Genomic DNA, 25,069 nt, shown 5'->3' on the forward strand with positions numbered 1-25,069 from the left:
CCCCTGAAATCCAGGAATCATTTTTGTAAACCTATGCTGTATTCTCTTCCAACGCCAAAACATCCTTCTGAAGGTGTGGAACCCAAATTCGCTCTCAGTATTCCAGTTGGAATCTAACCAGGGTTTTGTATAGTTGCAGCACAACTTCTGCGTCCTTATATTCCAGTCTTCTCGATATGAAAGCCTGCATTCCATTAGCCTTAATTATTTTCTTTACCTGTTCATACCAGTTTAAAGATTGTACACCTGAACTCCCAAGTCTGTTTGGACATTCCATCTAGAAAGTACTCTGATCTATCCTTTTTACAGTCCAAAACGTATAATCACACTTGCTTCCATTGAAATCCACCTGTCAGTTTTGTCCATAGATTTAGTCTACCAATATCTCTTGGTAATTTTGTGCTATCTACATGTCTACAATGCAGTCGAACTTTGTGTCATCAGAGAATTTGGATTTTAAACTAGTCAACGTTGATCTATTTTTGTGAAGGGGTTTAAAACTTAACTAAATCAGTCTTCCCTGAATCATGATTATAAATCAGTACATGTCAGAGAGCAGATAACTAATGTCTCCTGAATTGTTCATGGAAATTTGTTTCCATTGTGGGGGTGCTGAGTGAGAGCAAGAGCAACAGCAAGAGACAAAATACTGAAAGACATTAGCTTGTTTTGGGATTTAGAATAATCAAGGATTGATTTTAGCTTTTAGAAAGCTTTCAGGTCATTTGAAAGAAACCTGACAAATTAGATGCAAATTTGGCTCTTCTAGGCGGAGAGAATTTATTCAGACCAGTAAAAGAAATAAGTTAACTTAGTGAAAGGATATATTCTATGAAACTTCCAGTTCAGGACAGGCTTATCAGAACTCTGCTAATTACCAAAAGACTGACAAGTTTGAGCTATCAATTGGGTGAGTGGTCAAGGGAAAAGGCCTCTCAGCTCACAGGACCAGAATGACAAGCAGTTAGATCAAATGCAGATTTGATCAAGAAAGAAAATTTCTCTGGATTTTGATTAACTGTGAAGTGATGGAGTTGGGAAATAGATGGGATTTTGTCTTATATAACAAGGTGTAGAGCTGGATGAACACAGCAGGCCAAGCAGCATCAGAGGAGCAGGAAAGCTGACGTTTCGGATCTGGACCCTTCTTCAGAAATGGGGGAGGGGAAGCGGATTCTGAAATAAAGAGAGAGAGAGGGGGAGGCGGATGGAAAATGGATAAAGGAGCAGATAGGTGGAGAGGAGACAGACAGGTCAAAGAGGCAGGGGTGGAGCCAGGAAAGGTGAGCGTAGGTGGGGAGGTAGGGAGGACAGACAGGTCAGGGAGGCGGGATGAGACTGGTAGGTAGGAGATGGGGGTGGGGCTTGAGGTGGGAGGAGTGGAAAGGTGGGAGAAAGGACGGACAGACAGGTTAGGGAGGAGGGGACAAGCTGGGCTGGTGTTGGGATGTGCTCGGGGGAGGGGAGTTTTTGAAGCTTATGAAGTCCACATTGATACCATTGGGTTCCAGGGTTCCCAAGCGAAATATGAGGTGCTGTTCCTGCAACCTTCGGGTGACGTCGTTGTGGCACTAGAGGAGGCCCAGGATGGACATGTCATCCAAGGAGTGGGAGGGGGAGTTGAAATGGTTCGCAACTGGGAGGTGTAGTTGTTTGTCACGAACCGAGCGTAGGTGTTCCACAAAGCGGTCTCCAAGCCTCCGCTTGGTTTCCCCGATGTACAGGAGGCCACATCGGGAACAGCAGATACAGTATACCACATTAGCAGATGTGCAGGTGAACATCTGCTTAATGTGGAAGGTCTTCTTGGGGCCTGGTGTAGCACTTCCTGTGGGTGCAGGGAAAAGTGCCGGGGGCGGTGGGGCTGGTGGGGAGTGTGGACCGGACAGGGGAGTCACGGAGAGAGTGGTCCCTCTGGAAGGCAGAGGGAAAATGTCTTTGGTAGTGGGGTCAGATTGCTGATGGCGGAAGTGTCGGAGGATGATGCGTTGGATCCGGAGGTTGGTGGGGTGGTACGTGAGGATGAGGGGGATTCTGTTTTGGTTGTTGTTGTGGGGAGGGGTTGAGAGGGATGAGTTGTGGGAAATGCAAGAGACACGGTCAAAGGCGTTTTCGACCACTGTGGAGGGGAAGTTGCAGTCCTTGAAAAACGAGGACGTCCGGGAGTGGAATGCCTCATCTCAGGAGCGGAATCCCTCACCTCAGGAGCAGATGCGGTGGAGGCGAAGGAATTGGGAATAGGGGATGGCATTTTTGCAGGAAGGTGGGTGAGAGGAGGTATATTCTAGGTAGCTGTGGGAGTCGGTAGGCTTGAAATGGATATCGGTTTCTAGGTGGTTGCCAGAGATGGAAACAGAGATCCAGGAAGGAGAGAGAGGTTTCAGAGATGGTCCAGGTGAACTTAAGGTTGGGGTGGAAGGTGTTGGTGAAGTGGATGAACTGTTCGAGCTCCTCGTGGGAGCACGAGGCGGCGCCAATACAGTCATCGATGTAACAGAGGAAGAGGTGGAGGATAGGTTCACGATTAAAGTAAGCAAGGAGGCAGCGGAAAAACTGTTCAACGTTCAAGCGTAACTGGTATTCATTGAGGTTTGGGTGGAGGGGGACAAAGGTGAGTCCTTTACTGAGGACTGACCGTTCATCCTAAGGGGGAAGTCTGGGGGGGTATGGTGAAGACCCGGCAGGGCTGGGTGCTGCTGTCTCCTCTAGAGCTGCTGGCTGTGGGCGGAGCGACATCGGTGCCAGCGGTGGGCGGCCTCCACCCTAACATCAACGAATACCGGTCAGGTTGGACGTTGAACAGTTTTTCCGCCACCTCTGCCTGCGCTTCCTTCTTTAATTGTGAGCCTAACCCTCCCCCTACTGACCCTTTCTCTCGCCTCCAACACACACCCTCCTCCTGGACACCATCCCAAGGTCTCCTACCCTCCCTCAACCTCTTCATCTCTAACTGCCGTCGAGACATTGATCGCCTCAACCTCTCCACCCTCTTACCCACTCCAACCTCTCCCCCGCAGAACGTACAGCCCTCTGCTCCCTCCGCTCCAATCCCAACCTCACCATAAAACCCGGGGACAAGGGAGGCGCCGTTGTAGTATGGCGCACTGACCTCTACATCGCCGAGGCCAGACACCAGCTCTCTGACACCTCCTCCTATCGTGCCCTCGATCATGACCCCACCCCCGACCACCAAACCATCATCTCCAAAACCATCGACAACCTCATCACTTCAGGTGACCTCCCACCCACAGCCTCCAACCTCATCGTTCCCCAACCCCGCACCGCCCGTTTCTATCTCCTTCCCAAAATTCACAAACCCAACTGCCCTGGTCGACCCATTGTCTCCGCCTGCTCCTGCCCCACCGAACTTATCTCCATCTTCTCCCCCTTGGTCCAGGAACTCCCTACATATGTCCGTGGCACCACCCATGCCCTCCACCTCCTCCAAAACTTCCGAATCCCTAGTCCCCAACACCTCATCTTTACCATGGACGTCCGGTCCCTATACACTTGCATTCCCCATGCAGATGGCCTAAAGGTCCTCCGCTTCTTCCTGTCCCGCAGGCCCGACCAGTCCCCCTCCACTGACACCCTTATCCGCTTAGCTGAACTCGTCCTCACCCTTAACAACTTCTCCTTCAATTCCTCCCACTTCCTACAGACAAAGGGGGTGGCCACGGGTACCTACATGGGCCCAAGCTATGCCTGCCTCTTTGTAGGATACATGGAACAATCCCTCTTCCGAAGCTACACTGAACCTATCCCCCACCTCTTCCTCCGTTACATTGATGGCTGTATCCGCGCCGCCTCGTGCTCCCACGAGGAGCTCGAACAGTTCATCCGCTTCACTAACACCTTCCACCCCAACCTTAAGTTCACCTGGACCAGCTCCGATGCCTCTCTCTCCTTCCTGGGCCTCTGTTTCCATCTCTGGCAACCACCTAGAAACCGATATCCATTTCAAGCCTACCAACTCCCACAGCTACCTAGAATATACCTCCTCTCACCCACCTTCCTGCAAAAATGCCATCCCTTATTCCTAATTCCTTCGCCTCCGCCGCATCTGCTCCCGAGATGAGGCATTCCACTCCCGGACATCCCAGATGTCCTCATTTTTCAAGGACCGCAACTTCCCCTCCACAGTGGTCGAAAACACCCTCGACCGTGTCTCTCGAATTTCCCGCAACTCATCCCTCACACTCCCTCCCCGCAACAACAACCAAAACATAATCCCCCTCATCCTCACGTACCACCCCACCAACCTCCGGATCCAACGCATCATCCTCCGGCACTTCCGCCATCAGCAATCTAACCCCACTACCAAAGACATTTTTCCCTCCCCACCCCATCTGCCTTCTGGAAGGACCACTCTCTCCGTGACTCCCCTGTCCGCTCCACACTCCCCACCAGCCCCATCACCCCCGGCATTTTTCCCTGCAACCACAGGAAGTGCTGCACCTGCCCCTACACCTCCCCCCTCACCCCCATCTCAGGCCCTAAGAAGACCTTCCACATCAAACAGATGTTCACCTGCACATCTGCTAATGTGGTATACTGTATCCGCTGTTCCCGTTGGTGCCTCCTCTACATCGGGGAAACCAAGCGGAGGCTTGGAGACCGCTTTGTGGAACACCTACGCTCGGTTCGTGACAAACGACTGCACCTCCCAGTCGCAAACCATTTCAACTCCCCCTCCCACTCCTTGGATGACATGTCCATCCTGGGTCTCCTCTAGTGCCACAACGTCGTCACCCGAAGGCTGCAGGAACAGCACCTCATATTCCGCTTGGGAACCCTGCAGCCCAATGGTATCAATGTGGACTTCACAAGCTTCAAAATCTCCCCTCCCCCGACCGCATCCCAACACCAGCCCAGCTTGTCCCTGCCTCCCTAACCTGTCCGTCCTTCCTCCCACCTATCCACTCCTCCCATCTCAAGCCTCACCCCCACCTCCTACCTACCAGCCTCATCCCGCCTCCCTGACCTGACCTATCCCCACCCCAACTCCCCACCTACATTCACTTTACTGGCTCCATCCCTGCCTCTTTGACCTGTCTGCCTCCTCTCCACCTATCTGCTCCTTTATCAATCTTCCATCCGCCTCCCCATCTCTCTCTATTTATTTCAGAATCCCTTTCCCCTCCCCCATTTCTGAAGAAGGGTCCAGACCCGAAACGTCAGCCTTCCTGCTCGGCCTGCTGTGTTCATCCAGCTCTACACCTTGTTATCTCAGATTCTCTAGCATTGGCAGTTCCTACTATTTCTGGGATTTTGTCTTGCTGTTTTTCAAAATCTTTTGAAGTGGATAGCTCAGTTTGTTTCATTTTAATTATATTTGTGGTATAAACTTGCTTTTGTTAAAACAAGGCGGGGGAAGATGATGGCCTGGTGGTATTATCACTGGACTGTTAATCCAGAGATCCAGATAACATTCTGGGGAGATGGGTTCAAATCCTGCCACTGCAAATGATGGTATTCGAATTCAATAAAAATATCTGGAATTAAGAATCTAATGATGACCATCAATCCATTGTTGATTATCAGAAAAACCCACCTAGTTCGCTAATGTCCTTTAGGGAAGGAAACTGCCATCCTTACCTGGTCTGGTCGACACGGGACTCCAGACCCACAGCAATGTGGTGGATCTGAACTGCCCTCTGGGCAATTAGGTGTGGGCAATAAATGCTGTCTAGCCAGTGACGCCTTCATCCCGTTAATGAATTTAAAAAAAAAACTGTAGTCCTGTGTGCCTTGGTTTCAGTGAAAGATCGCCATGATAAAAAGAAACAATATATAATGATCTTTCAAGCCAAATTTCATTCTGCAATCTGACTTGTCCAGTAGTAACACCAGCTGGGATCAAAGCAACTGTCCAGTGCAAACACAATATGAAAAGCACTTGACCAAATCAGAAGCAGGCAAACTTCTGGAACATCCAGACTACAAAGACTGGAAGAGATTCTAAGATGCTCTCACTCTACTAGTTTATCAGCAATCCTCACACTAAAAAGGTCAACACTGCTCACAGAAAGAGCCCAAATTCTCAAAATATAGGCAGAGTATTTCAAGCACATCCTCAAATCAGCCTACAGCTAATGATGAAACAATCAACAAACTGCCACACGTTGCTATCAACTGATCTCTCACGTGACACTTTCTCATTAGAAACAGCAAATGCAGTCAAACTCCTGTCTTGTGGCAAAGCGCCAGCAACTTTATACATTGACTGTGGCATAGTAACACTTGCTTAATTAGTAATTCAGAGGCCCAGGCTAATCAATGCACTGGGGACATAGGTTCAAATCTTGTCATGGCACCTAATAAAATTTCAATTCAATTCATAAAATCTAGATTTCATGCTGGCTTCAGTAATGGCAACCATGAAACTATCAATGATCTTTGTAAAAACCCATCTGGTTCACTAATGTCATGAGGGAAGGAAATAACAGCAGTGACTGATTCATAACTGCCCTCTGAAATGGCCCAGCAAGCTGCTCCACTCAAGGGCAATTATCAATGGGTAACAAAAACCAGTCTTGCTAGTTACGTCCACATCCAATGAGAAAGAGTAAAGAAAACAGCTCATGTTATCACAGCTGAGAAGTACATCGCTGGAGGTCAATGCCTGATCAAGAAGCTCACTTTCAGTCTGAGAACAAGGCAACCATCCTGCAAGATTACAGAAAGTGCCTGCTCAAACAGGTGGAAAGAAATTCTTGGGATAATTGTAATGAATTCTCACCCCTGCCCACTGTATACAGAATCCTTCCAAACCACCTAGTATGGCGTCTCAACTAGGATCAACTGTGAGAGAGACAATGTATTTTAGGAAAGGTTTGAGGTACCACCAATATGGTGTTTGCAATTGACAGCTCCAGCAGGAAAGCAAGAGCAGAACAGGTAGCCTTAGCCTTTTGTTGACTTGACTAAGATGATTGACATTGTCAGCTGAGAAGGGGATCAGCTTCCCACAGAAATCAATAAGAGATCCATGTTTTATATACCCTGGGTGATGGGGAGTCTTCTGACCAATTCCGAGCTAATAACGGAATTAAACAGAGCTGTATACTAGAACCAACTCTCATTATGTTTATTTCTCCACCACACTCTGACGCCTTCCATGATGTTGATCCTCACAACAAAATCACATATGGCATAGACAGGAATCTGCTCAACTTGAGACGACTCCATATAAAGACTAAAGCCTCCAAAGACAATTTTGCAATTTGTCAATGACCAGTGGACAGTTCAGAGCTGGACAGGCAATGTAGCATGGCTTCGTTTTCCAATGCATGCAACAACTTCGGCCGTACACCACAAAGAAAACTGAAGTAACATACTAGCCTCCAGGAAAGTCCCAGCTCAAGCTTGACGTTTCAGTCGTTATCAAAACCTGTCAGTAGTGGATAAGTTCACTTAACTCAGTAGTATATGATCTCATGTTGTCCCAATAAGACACTAAACCACTTTCACTGAAACTGCCTTTGGAAGCTGAAGATCAGATTGTAGTTCATTCAGGAGTTTCGATGTTGCCTAAGTCTGGGAAAAGCTCATGCATGAATGTTACACATGGAATAAACAAAAAAAATGGAGCAGCCTCCTCCAAAAGTAAACGCAGATGAAAGGTAGAAAAGTATGTATAGAGAGGAAGTCCTGAGCCAGCAACTCGTTTAAAACTCAATCTTGTCCTATTTGCAGCAGAACCTTAGCAGTCACCCACGTAACTGACTAGAACCCCACCAAACAACTCAAAGAGCTTCATCTTCGCACTCCCCCTCGCGCCCTTCCCGGCAGTTCAAACAAGAAGGAATTGCCAGTTTGTTGGCCTGGATTAGATATTAATCCAGGTCAGCAATCAGGAGGACTTGATGGTCTAACGTAAAGTGGGCACTGGATAACTCAGCTTAATATTCACTCACCAATATTCACTGCCTCATACATGGCTCCTGAATGTACATATGGGCCAAAAGCTGCACTTCTAACCATACTCCATACCCGAGTCATGCAGAACAAGGGAGGAAAATAGGATAAATTTTAAACTAATATTCTGGAAGGACGCTAGATAACATTTAATAGGGGGCTCCATTTGCACATGGAACATGAATACCTCTCAAAAGTACTTCTCAGCCGTAAAACACTTTAGATGCCTCCAGCACTCGTAACCCTTTTTGGTTGTTTCTAAACAAGCTCCTACCTTTAACAATTCATTGCCATAACACACCCTTCCCACCCTTACCTGTGTGCTTTTCCCCTCCACTTGTAAGGCTGTGCTGAGTCAGGATTGATGCTGATGGCTTTGTCACAGTCCCGAATAGCTGCATTAGGTTTCTGCATTTTCACATAGACACTGAAAACAGAAAAGCGTATTGCTTACTACATGACAAGAAAAAGGGTGAAACACAGGTAGCCTCATGCTTTCAAAAAGGCACGAACAGGATAATATTCAGTCTGAAACAGGAAATATTCTCTTATGCTGACTGTTCCACTAGAAATAAATATTTAGTATCACCCTAATGATCTGCTGGGGGGAAGACACAGGGACATATACTGATCACAAGGCCTCATGTCTAATGCCAAACCCATGTCAAACGAGGTAATCACAGGAAAGACTGCAGTAGAATGTTACAATGAGCCTGGGCCCCCAAACTACAAGGGAAAAAGGAAATAAATTCCAGATCCAGATTGCTATCTAGTGACATCTACTGGAAAGTGTCTTTTAGGTATCAGGTGAAAATAAGACTATGTCATAGTTTGGGCACAGCCTCCATCCAGTCGTCTGAGTGCGGGTTCACACAGTACCACTAAGTCAGTAGGAAACAGAAATTAGCTAGTACATCTAGAACCAGGGAACATAATCTCACAACAAGGATTTAGGACATTTAAGACTGAAATTAAAAAGAATCTTTTTTAACTCAGAAGATGGTAAATCTTTGGAATTCTCTACCCCAGAGGGTTGTGGAAGCTCAAACGTTGAGCAAACATGTTCAAAACAGAAATCAACTAATCAGCTGAAGAGCCTACACCTGTTCATTGATAGCATTAGAAAGTATTCACAGATTTTGAATTAGAGCTGTGGAACCCTCCAAATAAGGAGAACACACGGGTCAAGTCCCATCCAAGATCTTGTAAAGCGTTGGGGTAGCAAACACAGGTTAACCGTAAGTCAAACGTAAATGACCAAGTTATATGGTCAGTAAATATTTGTGGAACAACAGTGCTTGTATTCAAATCTATCCTAAGCTTGGTTATGGATAGAAGGGGTTTGGATAATACAGGGGAAAGAAGTACAATCATTCGTGGTGCCCATTATGTATCTAGTGGCCAGTTCAAAGTAAAACCAAAAGTATGGCTCAATTCAATTGCGGCTAGCGCAGAGACATATTCATTACCAAAAAGCAATGATAATAGGTGAGAAGCACATGGAAAGGTTATATCTGTTAGGACAGCTAATAGCCCAGTGAATAACTAGGTGGTGATGAAGTAGCTAAACATGGGAAAGTCACCATAGTCCCAGAGGACCACAGGCTCTCTTAGAGATGACTGATAGTGAGGTTAGCCGAAGGGTCATCATGCCTCACACAAGGGGTGGGAGCGAAGCTGAGAAGGCGGGGCCTTCACGATGACATCGAACAGTATGGGAACTGAACTGGGCTATTGGCATCATTCTGCATCAGGAACTGGCCACTCAGTTAACTGAAAATAACAAAGGCTCAGCGTACTAAAAGTTTTAATGTCAGTCTCTTTTCAGATGTCCTGATTCATTACTGTGTGCAAAGAATACTGGATAAGCTGGAGTGCATAGTCAGTACTTTTACTTTACATTTCAGATTCATTTGCTCAACACTTTCCCCAAAATCTAGTAATTAATTTATAATGGCCAATAACAGCACTTTTCCAACAGATTGGCATTAGGACGACATCACCAAAAGGTTTCCAAACTTACATCAGACAAGTGCCCAGGAACCCATCCCTTAAAAATAGGATCTCAAACATTTTTTCTCCCACTCCACTGTGCAGTGTTTAAGGGGACACTTCAAGGATGATACTTCTCAGCATTTTATTCTAGAAACACACAAAAGTATAAAAGGCAAAAAAAAGATGGAAAATCCTGTTTTACACAGACTGCCAATACAAAAGGACATTTTGTAATATACTGACAGAGACTGCCAATTGACAATGTTTCTTTATATTTGGTAAAGGAGCAAGAACTGAATGCCAGCAGGGAAGTGATGGCCTAGTGGTATTATTGCTGTATTATTAATCCAGAGACCCAGGTAATGCCCTGGGGACCCGGGTTCAAATCCCGCCATGGCAGATGGTAAAATTTGAATTCAATAAATATCTGGAAGTAAAAGTCTAATGATGACTGTGAATCCATTGTCGATTGTTGGAAAAAACCCATCTGGTTCACAAATGTCCATCCTTACCTGGTCTGGCCTACATGTTACTCCGGACCCACAGTAATGTGGTTGACTCTTAACTGTCCTCTGGGCTATTAGGGATGGGCAATAAATGCTGCCTGGCCAGTGACGCCCTCATCCCATGAATGAATTTTAAAAATCCAGAACAGAAAATTCAAGATTTGCACATCTCCTTTGGTCCCACAGTCAGCTTTCTTACAGAATTTACATGTTCCTTCTTAGTGTTTCAGACAGTGGACTGATTTTATAATTTCAACAACCCAGCGCTGCAGGACAGGGACTGTAATGCAATTGATTCTAATGTGCACCTCTAAAGACAGCACAAGGAAACATCATTTTTAATCTTTCCTATGGCTTGAGGTGATGCCTTATTGCAATTACTGCCCTGACTGATCTCTGCAGTTCCTCTATTCAAAAATTACTGGTGGAAGACTGTAAACATTGGCCCGTTTGCAAAGCCCCATTTCAGCATCCTTACCTGGCTCGTTTAGCATAAAGAACAGCCAGACGTGGATTCAACTTAATAGCCTCTGTAAAGTGGCCAATAGCTTTTTCCAAGTTTCCTGTAGCAAGAAACCAAAAAGCTTAGATACAGTTTACGTGTTATAAACATGAAGGATCAAAGTTTCCAGGAGGTTTCCATCTCTATCAATACACAATGAAAAAACTAACTTTTTTTTGCAAATAGGTTAATTACAGACAGACTTGTTCAGCACAGAAACAAACCCTTTGGTCCAATTCGTCCATGCCAGACAGATATCCTAAATTAACCTAGTCCCATTTACCAGCATTTAGCCCATATCCTCCTAAACTCTACCTATTCATGTACCCATCCAGATGCCTTTTAATTTTTGTTATTGTACCAGCCTCCACCACTTCCTCTGGCAGCTCATTCCATACATGCACCACCCTCTGCGTGAATAAGTTACCCCTTAGGTTCCTTTTAAATCTTGCCCCTCCTACCTTAAACCTATTCCCTTCAGTTTTGGACTCCCCTACGCTGGGAAAAAGACCTGGCTATTAACCCTATCCATGCCAGTCATGATTTTATAAACCTTTAAGGTCAACCCCTCAACCTTCGATGCTCCAGAGAAAATAGCTCCAACCTATTCAGCCTGTCCCTATCGCTCAAACTCACCAACCCCAGCAACATTCTTGTAAATCTTTTCTGAACCCTTTCAAGTTTAACAACATCTTTCCTGTGGGGGAGAATTAAAGCTGTAACAGCTGTGGATGCGAAGCATTTAAGAAACATGTACTAGAGAAGCTCTAAGAACATTTTCCAGGGACAATACTACAACTTCAGGTTATACCCAGCAGAAAAGGAAGAATAACCTGGATCTCAAAAAAAGAGGTGATGGTTGAGGAGTGACCCAACAGAGCTCATTCTGTTTCAATGGACACAATGTATTTACTTGCAAAGAACAAAAAAGTACACGTCATATTCTTTTAAAAAAGCAGAAAGTGATCATGTTGAGCCTACACTCATTTAAATAGGTCATACTTGAAATTCCAAATCAATTCTACCTTCCCACCTCCTTCCAATAGCTTTGGATTCTCTTAGCGCCTAAATATCTTGCTATCTCAGTCCTGATTATATTCATAGACTAAACAACCATAGGAGTCTTTGACAGAGAAATGCAAAAAGTCACCAACTTCTGAGTGAAGAGATTTCCCCTCAGAAATTCTTCTAATTGGCCAATCCTCTGCCCTGCGACTACAAGCCCTACTTCTGGAATCTCCAGCATTTCTGGAGCTCCAGAATCTACCTAACACCGCCAGCTCCCCAAAACACACACACATAGAGGTCTTTAGAGTTTATCAAACAAAACCAAACAACTTGAAACTCTCCAAATGCTGAACATGAACCCTTCCCTACCAAAAAAACTTTGCTTCAATTTATACCTACCCTCACTCAATGCATTAATAGCTTCCATTTTCTTTTCATTGGCTTGATCCATTAGTTCCTCTGAAACCTAAAGCAATACAACATTGAGTAATGATAGTGAACAATACAATGTTAGGTGACAGCAACAACAAAAACTGCCCTTTTTAAAAATGATAGTTACTACTGTTACAGCTGAAAGGTTATTGCCCATCTTCGAGCATGAAGAAAGACCGAATAAGTGAATCTCCAGATGGCTGTGGGGATCTGTGCAATCATAATCCAAGCACAAGTTTATCTGCTGACAGAACGACAGCCCCGATAACTTGACTTGCTCATGGAACTACAGACAGGAACAAAACAGGGTGATAACAAAAACAAAGTTGTTGGAAAAGCTCAGCAGGTCTGGAAGGAAAGAGCAGAGTTAACGTTTCAGGTCCAGTGACCCTTCCTCAGAATGGACCCGAAACATTAACTCTGTTTTTTCTTTCACAGATGCTGCCAGACCTGCTGAGCTTTTCCAGCAACTTTCTGTTTTGTTCCTGACTTACAGCATGCGCAGTTCTTTCAGTTTTTATTAAGACAGGGTGATGCTGACTTCTTCCTGACATGAAGAAAGACTGTTCTATCTAGATGGCGAGGAAAGAGAATTAGAGGTACAAAAACAAGTGTGTTTTGAGGCAGAGTGGGGAGGGGGGGTGGTGTAGAGATGGACAATAACATTGTGAAGCATCAGCACTTGACAACTGAAGGAAATATGGCCTAGTATTGCTTTATTTCATTCAATGCCTGAAACATTTAGGTGATGTACAGCAAATTCCCCAGGCTAATTAATTTCAGTCCTGAAGAAGGGTAATACCGAAAACATTGACTTCTCCTTTCTTCCAGATGCTGCCTGGCTTGCTGCATTCTTCCAGCCTCCTGTTTGTCCACCTTGGATTCCAGCATCTGTAGTTCTTTCATCTCTAAATAATTTCATTGTTTGGTGCTGTCCCACAATTATCTTCAAGAGGCAAACCAGAGATCTCCTTCAAAGCCACATTAGCCAGTTAGGAATGGAATGGAGGGGGGTCTGGGACAACACACCTAATTATTCCATGAGGCAAGTGGTACAGCTGCAAAGAATTATGGTTGTAAATTCACCTCACAACAACTCCTAGCTCCACATTTTGTTTTGAAGAAATAAACTTCACACTTAATCCCCTCCCCACTCGTCTTTAATTATGGTTTAATACCAAGGTTGATCGATATTAGCAAGCATCTGAAAATTCACAAGTTAATCAAGGGCAGTCCGCATAGATTCATTTTAACTTTATTAAGCACAATCTATTTTTTAAAAAAAGAACAATCTACTTCCTTGCCCAATGTAGAAATTGTAAATCATGCAGAATTTCTTATTGCAGCCCAATAATGTTTCCTAAAAATGAGCTTGCGGATTCAAAATGTGTACAGGTCATTGACAAGCTCTTGCACACATATCACTACCTTTAGGTATGGATGATAGACTAAAAAAAAATTTACCTCAAGGCTTTCATCTCCCATTTCCTGGGGTTCATCAATATCTGGCTCAATCACACCTTCCTTATCAATCTCTGGAGAACAAGCCACATGCTCATTAATAGAAACATATCTGAAACCAGATGAGTGCAATGTGTATTAAGAGATCTGATTCACTATTGTACTAGAGTGTATCTTTTCCAATCTGCTCCATGTCAGGGCTCATAATACATACTCCACCACCACCCACCAGAGGGATCCCAACGGCAACTTTCTGATGCGCAGGGGCTCTTTTCTCAGTCTCAAAACTGCTTCATTTGGTGATGCAATCACATAGTAACAATACAGCTGTATGTGTGTCGATTTATAGTGGATTTAGACTCAAAGAAGCAAAAGAATTCATCCTCAATAATCATCACTAATCCACTAAACAATATTTTCCTTGCGTTGTGGCTTTGATTGCCTGGACACAGTATTTAAATCAGCACCAGACAATATGCGCAAGTTAGCAACAAATACTTAAAAGGAAGACACCTCCACATACAAAAAGCCATCACCCTAAACACACTTCCAACAGACTGAAGTCACAGCCAAACAGTTACGTGTTGGTCTCCAACAGTCACTGCACCTCAAGTAATTCATCGTTTGTAAGACACTGATGCCATAACACAAATACAAATCTTTACAAAAAGAAACTGTATGATTAGACTGAAAATCAACAGTTTTCACCACAATTGCATTTACATTTTCTCCCATATAGTAGTACAAACTCGAGGGCTTGAATCTAGAGACTCCACAATAATTTCAAAGAATTAATGATCTCAAATCTTCCTGTTCCCAAATAGGACAGTGCTCTTTTGCAAAATGCTTACAAGTGGTTTCTTTCCTTTCCAGTTCCTCCCTCCTTACCAACCTTTGCAGTACCTCTTCGCCCTTTGTAGCCCTTCTTTCCCCAATTAAAGTTCCTCACCTCAATTTTGCAGCCTCACACTCCCGCGCCCAACTCACTCCGGAGTCTCTATCCCCATTCCACCCCTGCTTTCTCTGGCTTTTTTTGACTGTTGCCACTTACTCATTACTCTAACTACAGGCTGTTTGCTGCTGCTCATGGGTTCATTGCGACACTTATGTGGTAATAGGCTTCCTATGAGCCTATTAACAACAAACACACAAGAGGGATAATTTGTGATTGGAGATGCGACCCACTATTTTCTTCTTTTATTTATGGGGATAGCTTTTCTGATCGGATAGCCCAAAAGTAGATTTTATTGGTTGATTTCCGGGATGGATCTGCCTGCCACCCCCATGTATTTTGAACACTATTCCACATCCTTTATCATATTCACTTCTGCAAGAGACTAGATATTCAGACCACGCAAGTCCCAAATAACATTTTGTGAAATTAGATTGTTACTTTATCCCTACTTGTCCTTTACAATAAGCACATTACCGGAAGTTGTATTATAATAACCACGACAAGTTACAATAAATTCTCTGCGCTCACCTAGCTCGCTCTCTTCACTCTCAGAAGATGGCTCTGGAGATGGAGCCGGTGCCTTCTCTTCTGTGTTTGCTTTCTGTAGAAATGCAAATTAATTGGTTTTCGTTTTAGTCGGCCCATATTGCAGACACAGACACACACACACGCACCAAGCCCCTAGGAAACCTATGACACGCTTGAGGAACGAAATGTCTCACTTTTGGCACCCAATACCAAGTACATGTCAGAATTAGTGAACAGTAAAGTGGACACAACTGTAGATCTTGTGCCACAACATTAGCTTCCCCAGCTAGAAGCTTCAAGTTTGATTCTCATCCTCTGAAATGGCCATCAAGCCAAAGGTCAAAGGCAGTTAGAGATGGGCATGTTGCCGGCCTCATCAGCAATGCACACATCCTGTTAAAGAATTAAGGGAAATAAAAAGGTTATGTAGCAAGATTAGGATGCATATATCTTGGTAATATACAAGAGTCAATCACTTTGGGTGTAGAGTCACAGGTAGGCCACAGCAGATAAGGATGGCAGATTTCCTTCCATTAGTGAACCAGATGGGTTTTTATAACGATAGTAACAGTCACTGTTACTAAGACTAACTCCCAATTCTATGTTTATTAATAGAATTTAAATTCCACCATAGTGGGATTTGAACCCTGCCCCCAAAACATTACTCCAAGCCTCTGGATTACTTGACTAGTGTTATTACCACTATGCCAACAGACCCCTCAGTGAAGCCCAAATAACTTTCAATATGTAAATGTATCTGAAACGGAAGATAAGTATGAGGAAAAGTGGGACAGTGCTTAGATTTTTCAAAGATACAGACCACTTTTGGTGCTGGTATGAGTTTACAATAAGCACGGTGCTTGAGGATTATTCCATTATCCCCAGAAAACCCTGTTAATTGGGAGTTTTGCATAGATATAGAAAAATCATTTGCAGTACTAACTGTTACACAAACAATGCACAAGATACAGATTATAAAAGAATGCAAGAAAACATCAGACAAAAAGGGCAACTGATCCAATAAACATCAGCTGAGAGACAGCTGTTTGGTCTCGATGAAATGAGATCCATTGTTTGACCAGCCACCAATATCAACCAGTTTAGACTATACAGTTTACATTCTTATTCCTTCCCTTCCCCCTAAAACAATGTGTCAAATTTTACAGGCAGCTTCTATATTCTGCGCAGGAGCCGCCCCAGGCACCAGATAGCTCTTATGAAGAACGGTGGGCAGGAATCAATACAGCCCATGGTGTTGGAGGGAGCATATTAGCATGGACAGAGGATTGGTCAACTAAAAGAAAACAGTTTAATTGACAAGTAGGCAGGAGCAAACAGTTAGGATGGCAACCTGTAACTAGTGGAGTACCACAGCAATCAATGCAGGGATCACAACTATTTACAGAATACATTCATGACCAGATGAGGAATGTGAACGTACGAATGCCAAGTTTGCAGATGCCAAAAATAGGTGGGAAGGCAAATGTTGAGGATGACAGAGTTCATGGAGGAATTTAGACAAGTGTGCAAGCAAAGACTTTGCAGATGCATATAATGTGGGAAAATGTGAGGTTTTGCACTTTTGCAAAAAGAATAGAGAGGCTGAATTTTATTGAAGTAGAGAAAAAGACTGCAGAAAGAGGGATTTGAGATTCCTCATGAATGAATCACAACAAATTAGTATTCAATATCAGAGGGTATTAGGGAAGCCAAATGGAATGACAGCCATTATTTCAAAGGGGCTGGAGTTAAAAAAACAAAGGAAATCTTGCAAAAGCTGTACAAGGCACTAGTCAGACCACACCTGCAACACCGGAAAGCTTCTATTCAATTAGCTGAGGGAATATGTACGGGCATAGGAAGTAGCCCAGAGAAGGTTCATTCAGTTGATCCCAAGTATGGAGTGATTTTCTTATGAGAGCATTCAAGAAAGTTGATCTTGTACTCATTGGAGTTAAGAATAATGAGAAGTAATCTTATGGAAACATTTAAATTTCTTAGGGGTCTTGACAGGGTAGATTTGGACAAACTGCTTCCCTTGTGGGAGAGTCCAGGACCACAGGGCATAATCTCAGTCAGGAGTTACCAAGTTAGGAGAAAAATAAGGAGGAATTTCTTCTCTCAGAATAGTGAATCAGTGGCATTCTGTACTGCATAGGCTGATAGACTCTGCAAGGCTGAGGTCAGTAGGCTTTTAATCATTAAGGGAATCAAAGGGCATGAGGAAAAGGGAAAAACAGTGGAGTTGAGGATTATCAAATCAAACATGAACCCATTGAATGGTGGAGCAGAATCCACCAGCTAAAATGGCCTGCTTATGCTCCTGTCTCTCCTGGAATCATTACAAAGATTCATCTGGCTTGTCCGTGCACATCAATGAATCAATACTCTACATTAAGGTTGGTTGGCTCGCCGAGCTGGTTTGTTGTTCCGCAGACGTTTCGTTACCATGCTGGATAACATCATCAGTGCAGCCTCCGATGAAGCATCGGTGTGTTTTCCCACCTGGTTTTTAAACTCTCGAGTCCGTTGAGCTGGATTGCCTCACTTCCGGTTTTCCTTCATAGTGGAGTGTATATGGGGTCGAGTTCTAAGTGTTTATTAATGGCTTGCTTCATGGAGTGCCAAGCTTCTAGGAATTCCCGTGCCTGTCTCTGCTTAGCTTGTCCCAGGATTTTGGTGTTGTCCCAGTCGAATTGGTGGTTCTCCTTATCCATGTGGATTGAGATGAGTGAGCATTGGTCGTGTCTTTTTGTAGCCAGTTGGTGCTCGTCTACCCTTGTTGTTAGTTTCCTTCCTGTTTGTCCAATGTAGTGTTTCTCATGGTCTCTGCAGGTGATCTTATAGATGATATTGGTCCTGTCCATGGCGAGGAGTGGATCCTTAGTTTGGGTGAGCAGCTGTCATAGGGTTGATGTGGGCTTGTGTGCCACTCTGATACCCAGCGGTCGTAGGAGTCTTGTGGTTAGTTCCGATGTGTCCCTGATGTAGGGTAGCGTGAGGAGTGTGTCAGGGCGTGTAGTTGTTCATGTAGGAATCTTCTGACCCAGTTTTTTGGATATCCATTATCCTTGAAAACCTGGAAGAGGTATTCTTCTTCCTCTTGGTGTAGTTCTGTGTTGCTGCAGTATGTTGTTGCCCGTTTAAAGTGTTCGCATGAAGCTTCGTTTGTGTGTGCGGGGATGGTTACTGTTGAAGTTAGTACCTGGTCCGTGTGTGTGGCTTTTCTGTGTACTTTCGTTTGGAGATCTCCGTTTGTCTTGCATTCTATCATGAAGTCCAGGAATGGGAGCTGTTTGTTCTTCTCCTCCTCTCTGGTGAATTTTATTCCGGTGAGGGTGTTGTATATAAGGTTGTGTCTCTCCTCTAGTTTGGTCCGTTTAATGATGACAAAAGCGGTGTCCACGTAGCGTATCCATAGTTTTGGTTGGATTAGCGGAAGGGCCGCCCTTTTAAGTCTTTGCATTACTGCCTCTGCTATGAGTCCGGAGATAGGTGATCCCATGGGTGTCCCACTGATTTGTTCGTATGTTTGGCCATTGAAAGTGAAGTGGGTGGTGAGGCATAGGTCCAGTAGTTTGAGCATGTTGTTTGTGGAGATGGTTTCTCTGGGGTCTTGCTCTTGTTCCAGTAGTGCTGCCATTGTTTCCCTTGCTCGTGGTATGATCTCCGGACTCATAGCAGAGGCAGTGATGCAAAGACTAGAAAGGACAGTCCTGCTAATCCAACCAAAACTATGGATACGCTACGTGGACGACACCTTTGTCATCATGAAACGGACCAAACTAGAGGAGACACACAACCTTATAAACAACACCCTCACCGGAATAAAATTCACCAGAGAGGAGGAGAAGAACAAACAGCTCCCATTCCTGGACGTCATGGTAGAGCGCAAGACAAATGGAGATCTCCAAACGAAAGTACACAGAAAAGCCACACACACCGACCAGGTGCTGAACTTCAACAGTAACCATCCCCGCACACACAAACGAAGCTGCATGCGAACACTATTTAAACGGGCAAGAACACACTGCAGCAACACAGAACTACGCCAAGAGGAAGAAGAATACCTCTTCCAGGTTTTCAAGGATAATGGATAACCAAAAAACTGGGTCAGAAGATGCCTACATGAACAATATCAGGAAGATACTACACGGCCCGACACACTCATCACACTACCCTACATCAGGAACACATCGGAACTAACCACAAGACTCCTATGACCGCTGGGCATCAGAGTGGCACACAAGCCCACATCAACCCTACGACAGCTGCTCACCCAAGCTAAAGATCCACCCCTCGCTATGGACAGGACCAATATCATCTATAAGATCACCTGCAGGGACCATGAGAAACACTACATCGAACAAACAGGAAGGAAACTAACAACAAGGGTAGACGAGCATCAACTGGCTACAAAAAGACACGACCAATGCTCACTCATCTCAATCCACATGGATAAGGAGAACCACCAATTCGACTGGGACAACACCAAAATCCTGGGACAAGCTAAGCAGAGACAGGCACGGGAATTCCTAGAAGCCTGGCACTCCAGGAAGCAAGCCATTAATAAACACATAGAACCCGACCCCATATACACTCCACTATGAAGGAAAACCGGAAGTGAGGCAATCCAGTTCAAAAACCAGGGGGAGAACACAGCGACGCTTCATCGGAGGCTGCACTGATGATGTTACCCAACATGGTAACAAAACGTCTGCGGAACAACAAACCAGCTCGGCGAGCCAACCACCGTCAACACCCACAACCCGAGCTACAAATCTATGCCAAAACCTTAGACAATACTCTCCATCCACCCAAAACGATGTGACTTTCCGAGATGGACAAAAGCAAAGCAGGCAGTTCAGATCAATGTGAGGATGGGAAAAAATTCAGAGAGATATTCTTATTGGAGAATTACATCCAGATCACCCGAATTGGTTCAACTGATGCTGACGACAACATGGTATAGCCCAATGGTTTACCTTTGACGACTCCGGAAATTTCGGGTGTTCTGCTGCTGGTGGGATGGCTGCTCCCATACTGTAAGAAAAAGCAGAGCTGTAATTTTAGAAAATCTAATAGTCACCAAACTACTAGTCATAGACAGCTGAGTCACTGCTGAGCAAACATGTGAATGAGTCTAACAATCCTTATCGTGTTAAAGTGGTTGTCTGAGAGTGCATCAAGGACTCAAGAGTGCTGTCAGTGACACCAAGTTCCATGGGCACAGGGGATGGACGACAGGCATCAGAATGCAAATGAAAGATGTTTCAAACACCACAAAGGGCCAGGCTGCTTTTTATTTCCACATTTTCAAAGGGCATGCTGCTTGTAATGTCTGGCAATTTGTCTTAGCTCTGAAAGCCATTGTTTCTAATCTTCTACTGTAGGTGGGAATGAGTGGCAAGGAAGACATGAAGAAGCTTCTGGGCAACTTACGCAAGTTGCATGTGTGGGCAAATACATGGCAGATGCAGCATAAAGTGAATAATTGTTAGGTTTTCCACTTTGGTATGAAAACAGTTGTAAAGTATTATCTAAACGGTGATAGACTGTGAAAGATTGACATACAAAGGGATCTCAGTGTCTTTCTACACTGGTCATTGAAAGCAAGTAGGCAGGAGCAAACAGTTAGGAGGACTGATGGCCTTCATTACAAGAGAGCTTGGGTACAGGAGCAAGGAAATCTTTTTGCAGCTTTGGTGTGACCATACCTGGAGCATGGTGTGTAGCTTTGCTCTTTTTAACAAAGAAAAGATATTCTTGCCATAGACAGAATACAGTGAAGATTCACCAGAGTGATTTCATAGAATCATAGAATCCCTACAGTGTGGAAACAGCTCCTTTGGCCCAACAAGTCCACACTGATCCACAGAGCATCCCACCCAGATCCATCCCCCTCCCCCTACAAGCCACCTAATCTACACCTCAACACTACAGGCAATTTTCCATGGCCAATCCAGCTAGCCTGCACATCTTTGGACTGTGGGAGGAAACCAGAGCACCAGGAGGAAACCCATGCAGACACGGGGAAAACATGCAAACTCCACACAGACAGTCGTCCAAGGGTGGAATCGAATCCGGGTCCCTGACGCCGTGAGGCAGCAGTGCTAACCACTGGGCCACCGTGCTGCTCCAAATAAATTCGACACACCCCAGATAAGACTCGAACCCACAATCCCTGGCTTAGGAGGCCAGTGCCTTATCCATTAGGCCACTGGGGCTACACAAAAGTAACCTCCTTCGAGCCGGAAACGAACCAGCGACCTAAGGATTTCTGATGTTTCAGATTTGTTGTATGACAAGGGATTGGGTTGACAGGGCACAAATTCACTGAGTTTAGAAGAATGAGAAGCGTCCATATGAAAAAGTATAAAATCCTGATTGAGCTAAATAGACTGGTTGCAGGCATGATGTTTCCCATTTAGAACACGGAATCATCTTCTCAGCATATGTAGTAGACCATTTCAGTCTGAGAGGAAGAGAAATTTCTTCACTCAGTCGTGAACTTGTGGAATTCTTTACTACAGAAGGCTATGGAGGCAAATTCACTGAATAAATTTAAGACAGACAAAGACAGAATTCCCGAAAGGGATGTGGGGACAGAGCAGGAATATGGCATTAAGACAATGATCACATTGAGTGACGGACTGAGTATAAAGGCTAGATGGGCCACTCCTGGATGAGCAGAAAGATCTCGGTGTCCATGTGCATAGATCACTGAAAGTTGCCACCCAGGTTGATAGTGTTGTTAAGAAGGCGTACAGTATGTTAGGTTTTATTGGTCGAGGGATTGAGTTTCGGAGCCATGAGGTCACATTGCAGCTGTACAAAACTCTGGTGCGGCCGCATTTGGAGTATTGCGTACAGTTCTGGTCACCGCATTATAGGAAGGATGTGGAAGCATTGGAAAAGGTGCAGAGGAGATTTACCAGGATGTTGCCTGGTATGGAGGGAAGGTCTTATGAGGAAAGGCTGAGGGTCTTGAGGCTGTTTTCGTTAGAGAGAAGAAGGTTAAGAGGTGACTTGATAGAGACATACAAGATGATCAGAGGATTAGATAGGGTGGACAGTGGGAGCCTTTTTCCTCGGATGGTGATGGCTAGCACGAGGGGACATAGCTTTAAATTGAGGGGTGATAGATATAGGACAGATGTCAGAGGTAGGTTCTTTACTCAGAGAGTAGTAAGGGCGTGGAATGCCCTGCCTGCAAAAATAGTAGACTCGCCCACTTTAAGGGCATTTAAACGGTCATTGGATAAACATATGGATGATAATGGAATAGTTTAGGTTAGATGGGCTTCAGATTGGTTTCACGGGTCGGCGCAACATCGAGGGCCGAAGGGCCTGTACTGCGCTGTAATGTTCTATGTTCTATGCTTCTATTTTATGTTTCTATGAATAAGTCAAGCCCTCTAGAGAATACAGACCCTAGCTCCTGAATACACACTCCCTACACGATCAACTACAAGTTCATTTTGGAAGAAAGCAAACCCTGGTTAAATCACTTGGAATAGTTTATCTCTGCTTAAAATAGATAATTACAACAATCTGCATTTACACAGTCATTTTATGTAACAGAACATCCCACAATGCTCATAGAAATGTTAATTAGTCAAAATTAACCTGATAGTTACAACATTTAAAAGGATGGGTATATGGATTGGAAGGATTTAGAGGGACATGTGCCAAATACTGGCAAATGGGACTATGTCAGAGTGGGATATCTGGATGACGCAAATGAGGTGAACCGAAGATATTAGGAACTGCCGATGCTGGAGAATCTGAGATAACAAGGTGTAGAGCTGGATGAACACAGCAGGCCAAGCAGCATCTGAGGAGCAGGAAGGCTGACGTTTCAGGTCTGGACCCTTGTTTTCCTGCTCCTCTGATGCTGCTTGGCCTGCTGTGTTCAACCAGCTCTATACCTTCTAATCTCAGATGGGCCAAAGGGTCTGTTTCCATGCTGTATGACCCTATGTAAGCATAGGGAGATGACCAAAGTTTGACTGAAGAAGTAGGCTTTCAAGATCACCTTAAAAAGCAAGAAGTGGAGAGACTAAAGGACAGAATTTCAGTGCCACCAGAATCCATTAACAAAGATGCATTGCTGGAACTCACTTCAATAGCATCTTGCGAAACCATGACCTCTAATGCCTAGAACTGCAATAACAGATGGTGACTGGGACCAGCAACTGCAAGTTCCTTTCCCAGTCATACATCAATGCAATTTGGAACAAAGTCATCATTCCTTCAGTCACTGAGTTGAAATCCTGGGACTCCTTTTGTAGCAGCACTATGAGTGTATCTACAGCAGATCTAAACAGCAGTTAACCAGCACCCTGAAGGCAATTACGAATAGGTGACAAATGCTAACCCTGCCATCAAAGCTGGCACCCTACGAAAAGATGGTCTACACTGATTGTCTGGAAAAAAAAATGAAGTTAAATCACAAGAGCTGCTATTTTATATAGTAACCTTAGCATAGTAAAACAGCCCAACTTCACAGGAGCTATATCAAACAAAACTTGACACGATTCCAGGTAAGGAGATATTAGGACAGGAAGAGCAAAGTTGGGTTAATGAAGTGGGCTTTAAGGAGCCATTTAAGGAGGAGCAAGAGTAGAGGCTTACAGAAGTCCAAGTAAAGGCAGTAGACATCAAACAACAGAACTAAAGAAATCCAGGGTTCAACAGAGATCAGGGCGGAGATTTGAGAACTCCAGAACATGAAAAAATCTTGACTTTCTAAAATTTTACAATAATGTATCTATGTGGAGTGAAAAATTGGCTGAATGCCATGAGCAGCAAGTAGTTAACAGATCTGGATCTGTTCGGAGCCCCATCACGAGTTGCTTGCTCTTCATCCATTAATGATCTAGATGCAAGTATTACGCATATGATTACCAGCTGGCAGACATTCCCAAGTGCTGGGACTGTAGAAGCAGTTCAACTACAAACAGATCTCAGCATCTGGTAGTACAGAACTTGTGTAATGCCAAAAACATAAATTTTTGGCAAAATTTTCATCCTTCACCCATCAGGCCAATTTGCAAGGATTTAAGAAATGCAAAAGGACTTTCAACTCAAAAAATTAGGTGGCAATTGTTTGTTGGCTCATTTCTCAGGGCAATGCCTTGACCGAAGGCAACGCAGGCTAAAGTTTAAACAAAATCATATCATTAACTGGGGGATTTTCTGTGGCAACACCCTTACCTTTTTTTTCTTTTCTCCAATCAATCTGCCTTCTCCTCTCAGACACTGTAAATGTTAGTTTTCCCTTTCATCCGATATTCTTGTAAATTGCCCTGATGCGTGCTAGTTAGAGACTTTGACAAAATGTATTTTTAGCAATGCAAGATTCAACGTGTTGGGGAATGGATTCATATTTGGAATAAAATGGTCAAATCAGTAACACATGGGTTAGCATAATGATAAATATACATATACCCCAGAGGTGACAGGACTGAACTTGTAGTGAAAGTAGTAGTTCTGGTAATACAATGCATCTGCCTCTAAAGGGCCACAGTTAATACCATGAATCTGAAGCAAACAGGCTAAGCACACAGGGCAATTCATTACAAAACAAAGGATACCATTTTATGCTATGTAAAAACCTAGATTAGGCTTCATTAAGCCGCCTCCTCAGCCTTGATGCCCTCACATGGATGCAGGCTTTGGAAAAGGTGCAGAAGACGAGTGCAACATTGATTTCTAGCTCAAAACCTGTTAGTTATGCAGATAGCTCTTTAAGGCCAA

The 25,069-nt window shown here is 44.3% G+C and overlaps 1 protein-coding gene across 1 annotated transcript in view; it reads right to left on the reverse strand.

The window, feature by feature from the left end:
- The window catches only part of st13 (ST13 Hsp70 interacting protein), a 39,648-nt gene extending 15,035 nt beyond the window's left edge, over positions 1-24,613 (reverse strand). Inside the window, exons 1-7 of the mRNA XM_048617716.1 lie at positions 24,527-24,613; positions 20,293-20,350; positions 15,308-15,380; positions 13,828-13,898; positions 12,331-12,397; positions 10,900-10,984; positions 8,237-8,347 (exon numbers count right to left, since the gene is read on the reverse strand). Coding sequence (XP_048473673.1) covers positions 8,237-8,347; positions 10,900-10,984; positions 12,331-12,397; positions 13,828-13,898; positions 15,308-15,380; positions 20,293-20,349 — 464 coding nt within the window. The 5' untranslated portion in view covers position 20,350; positions 24,527-24,613. The remainder of the gene's footprint in view (positions 1-8,236; positions 8,348-10,899; positions 10,985-12,330; positions 12,398-13,827; positions 13,899-15,307; positions 15,381-20,292; positions 20,351-24,526) is intronic.
- Between the last annotated feature and the right edge of the window lie 456 nt (positions 24,614-25,069).

The sequence above is a fragment of the Rhincodon typus genome, chromosome 37 (genome assembly GCF_021869965.1).
Source record: "Rhincodon typus isolate 14 chromosome 37, sRhiTyp1.1, whole genome shotgun sequence".
Lineage (NCBI taxonomy): Eukaryota > Metazoa > Chordata > Chondrichthyes > Orectolobiformes > Rhincodontidae > Rhincodon > Rhincodon typus.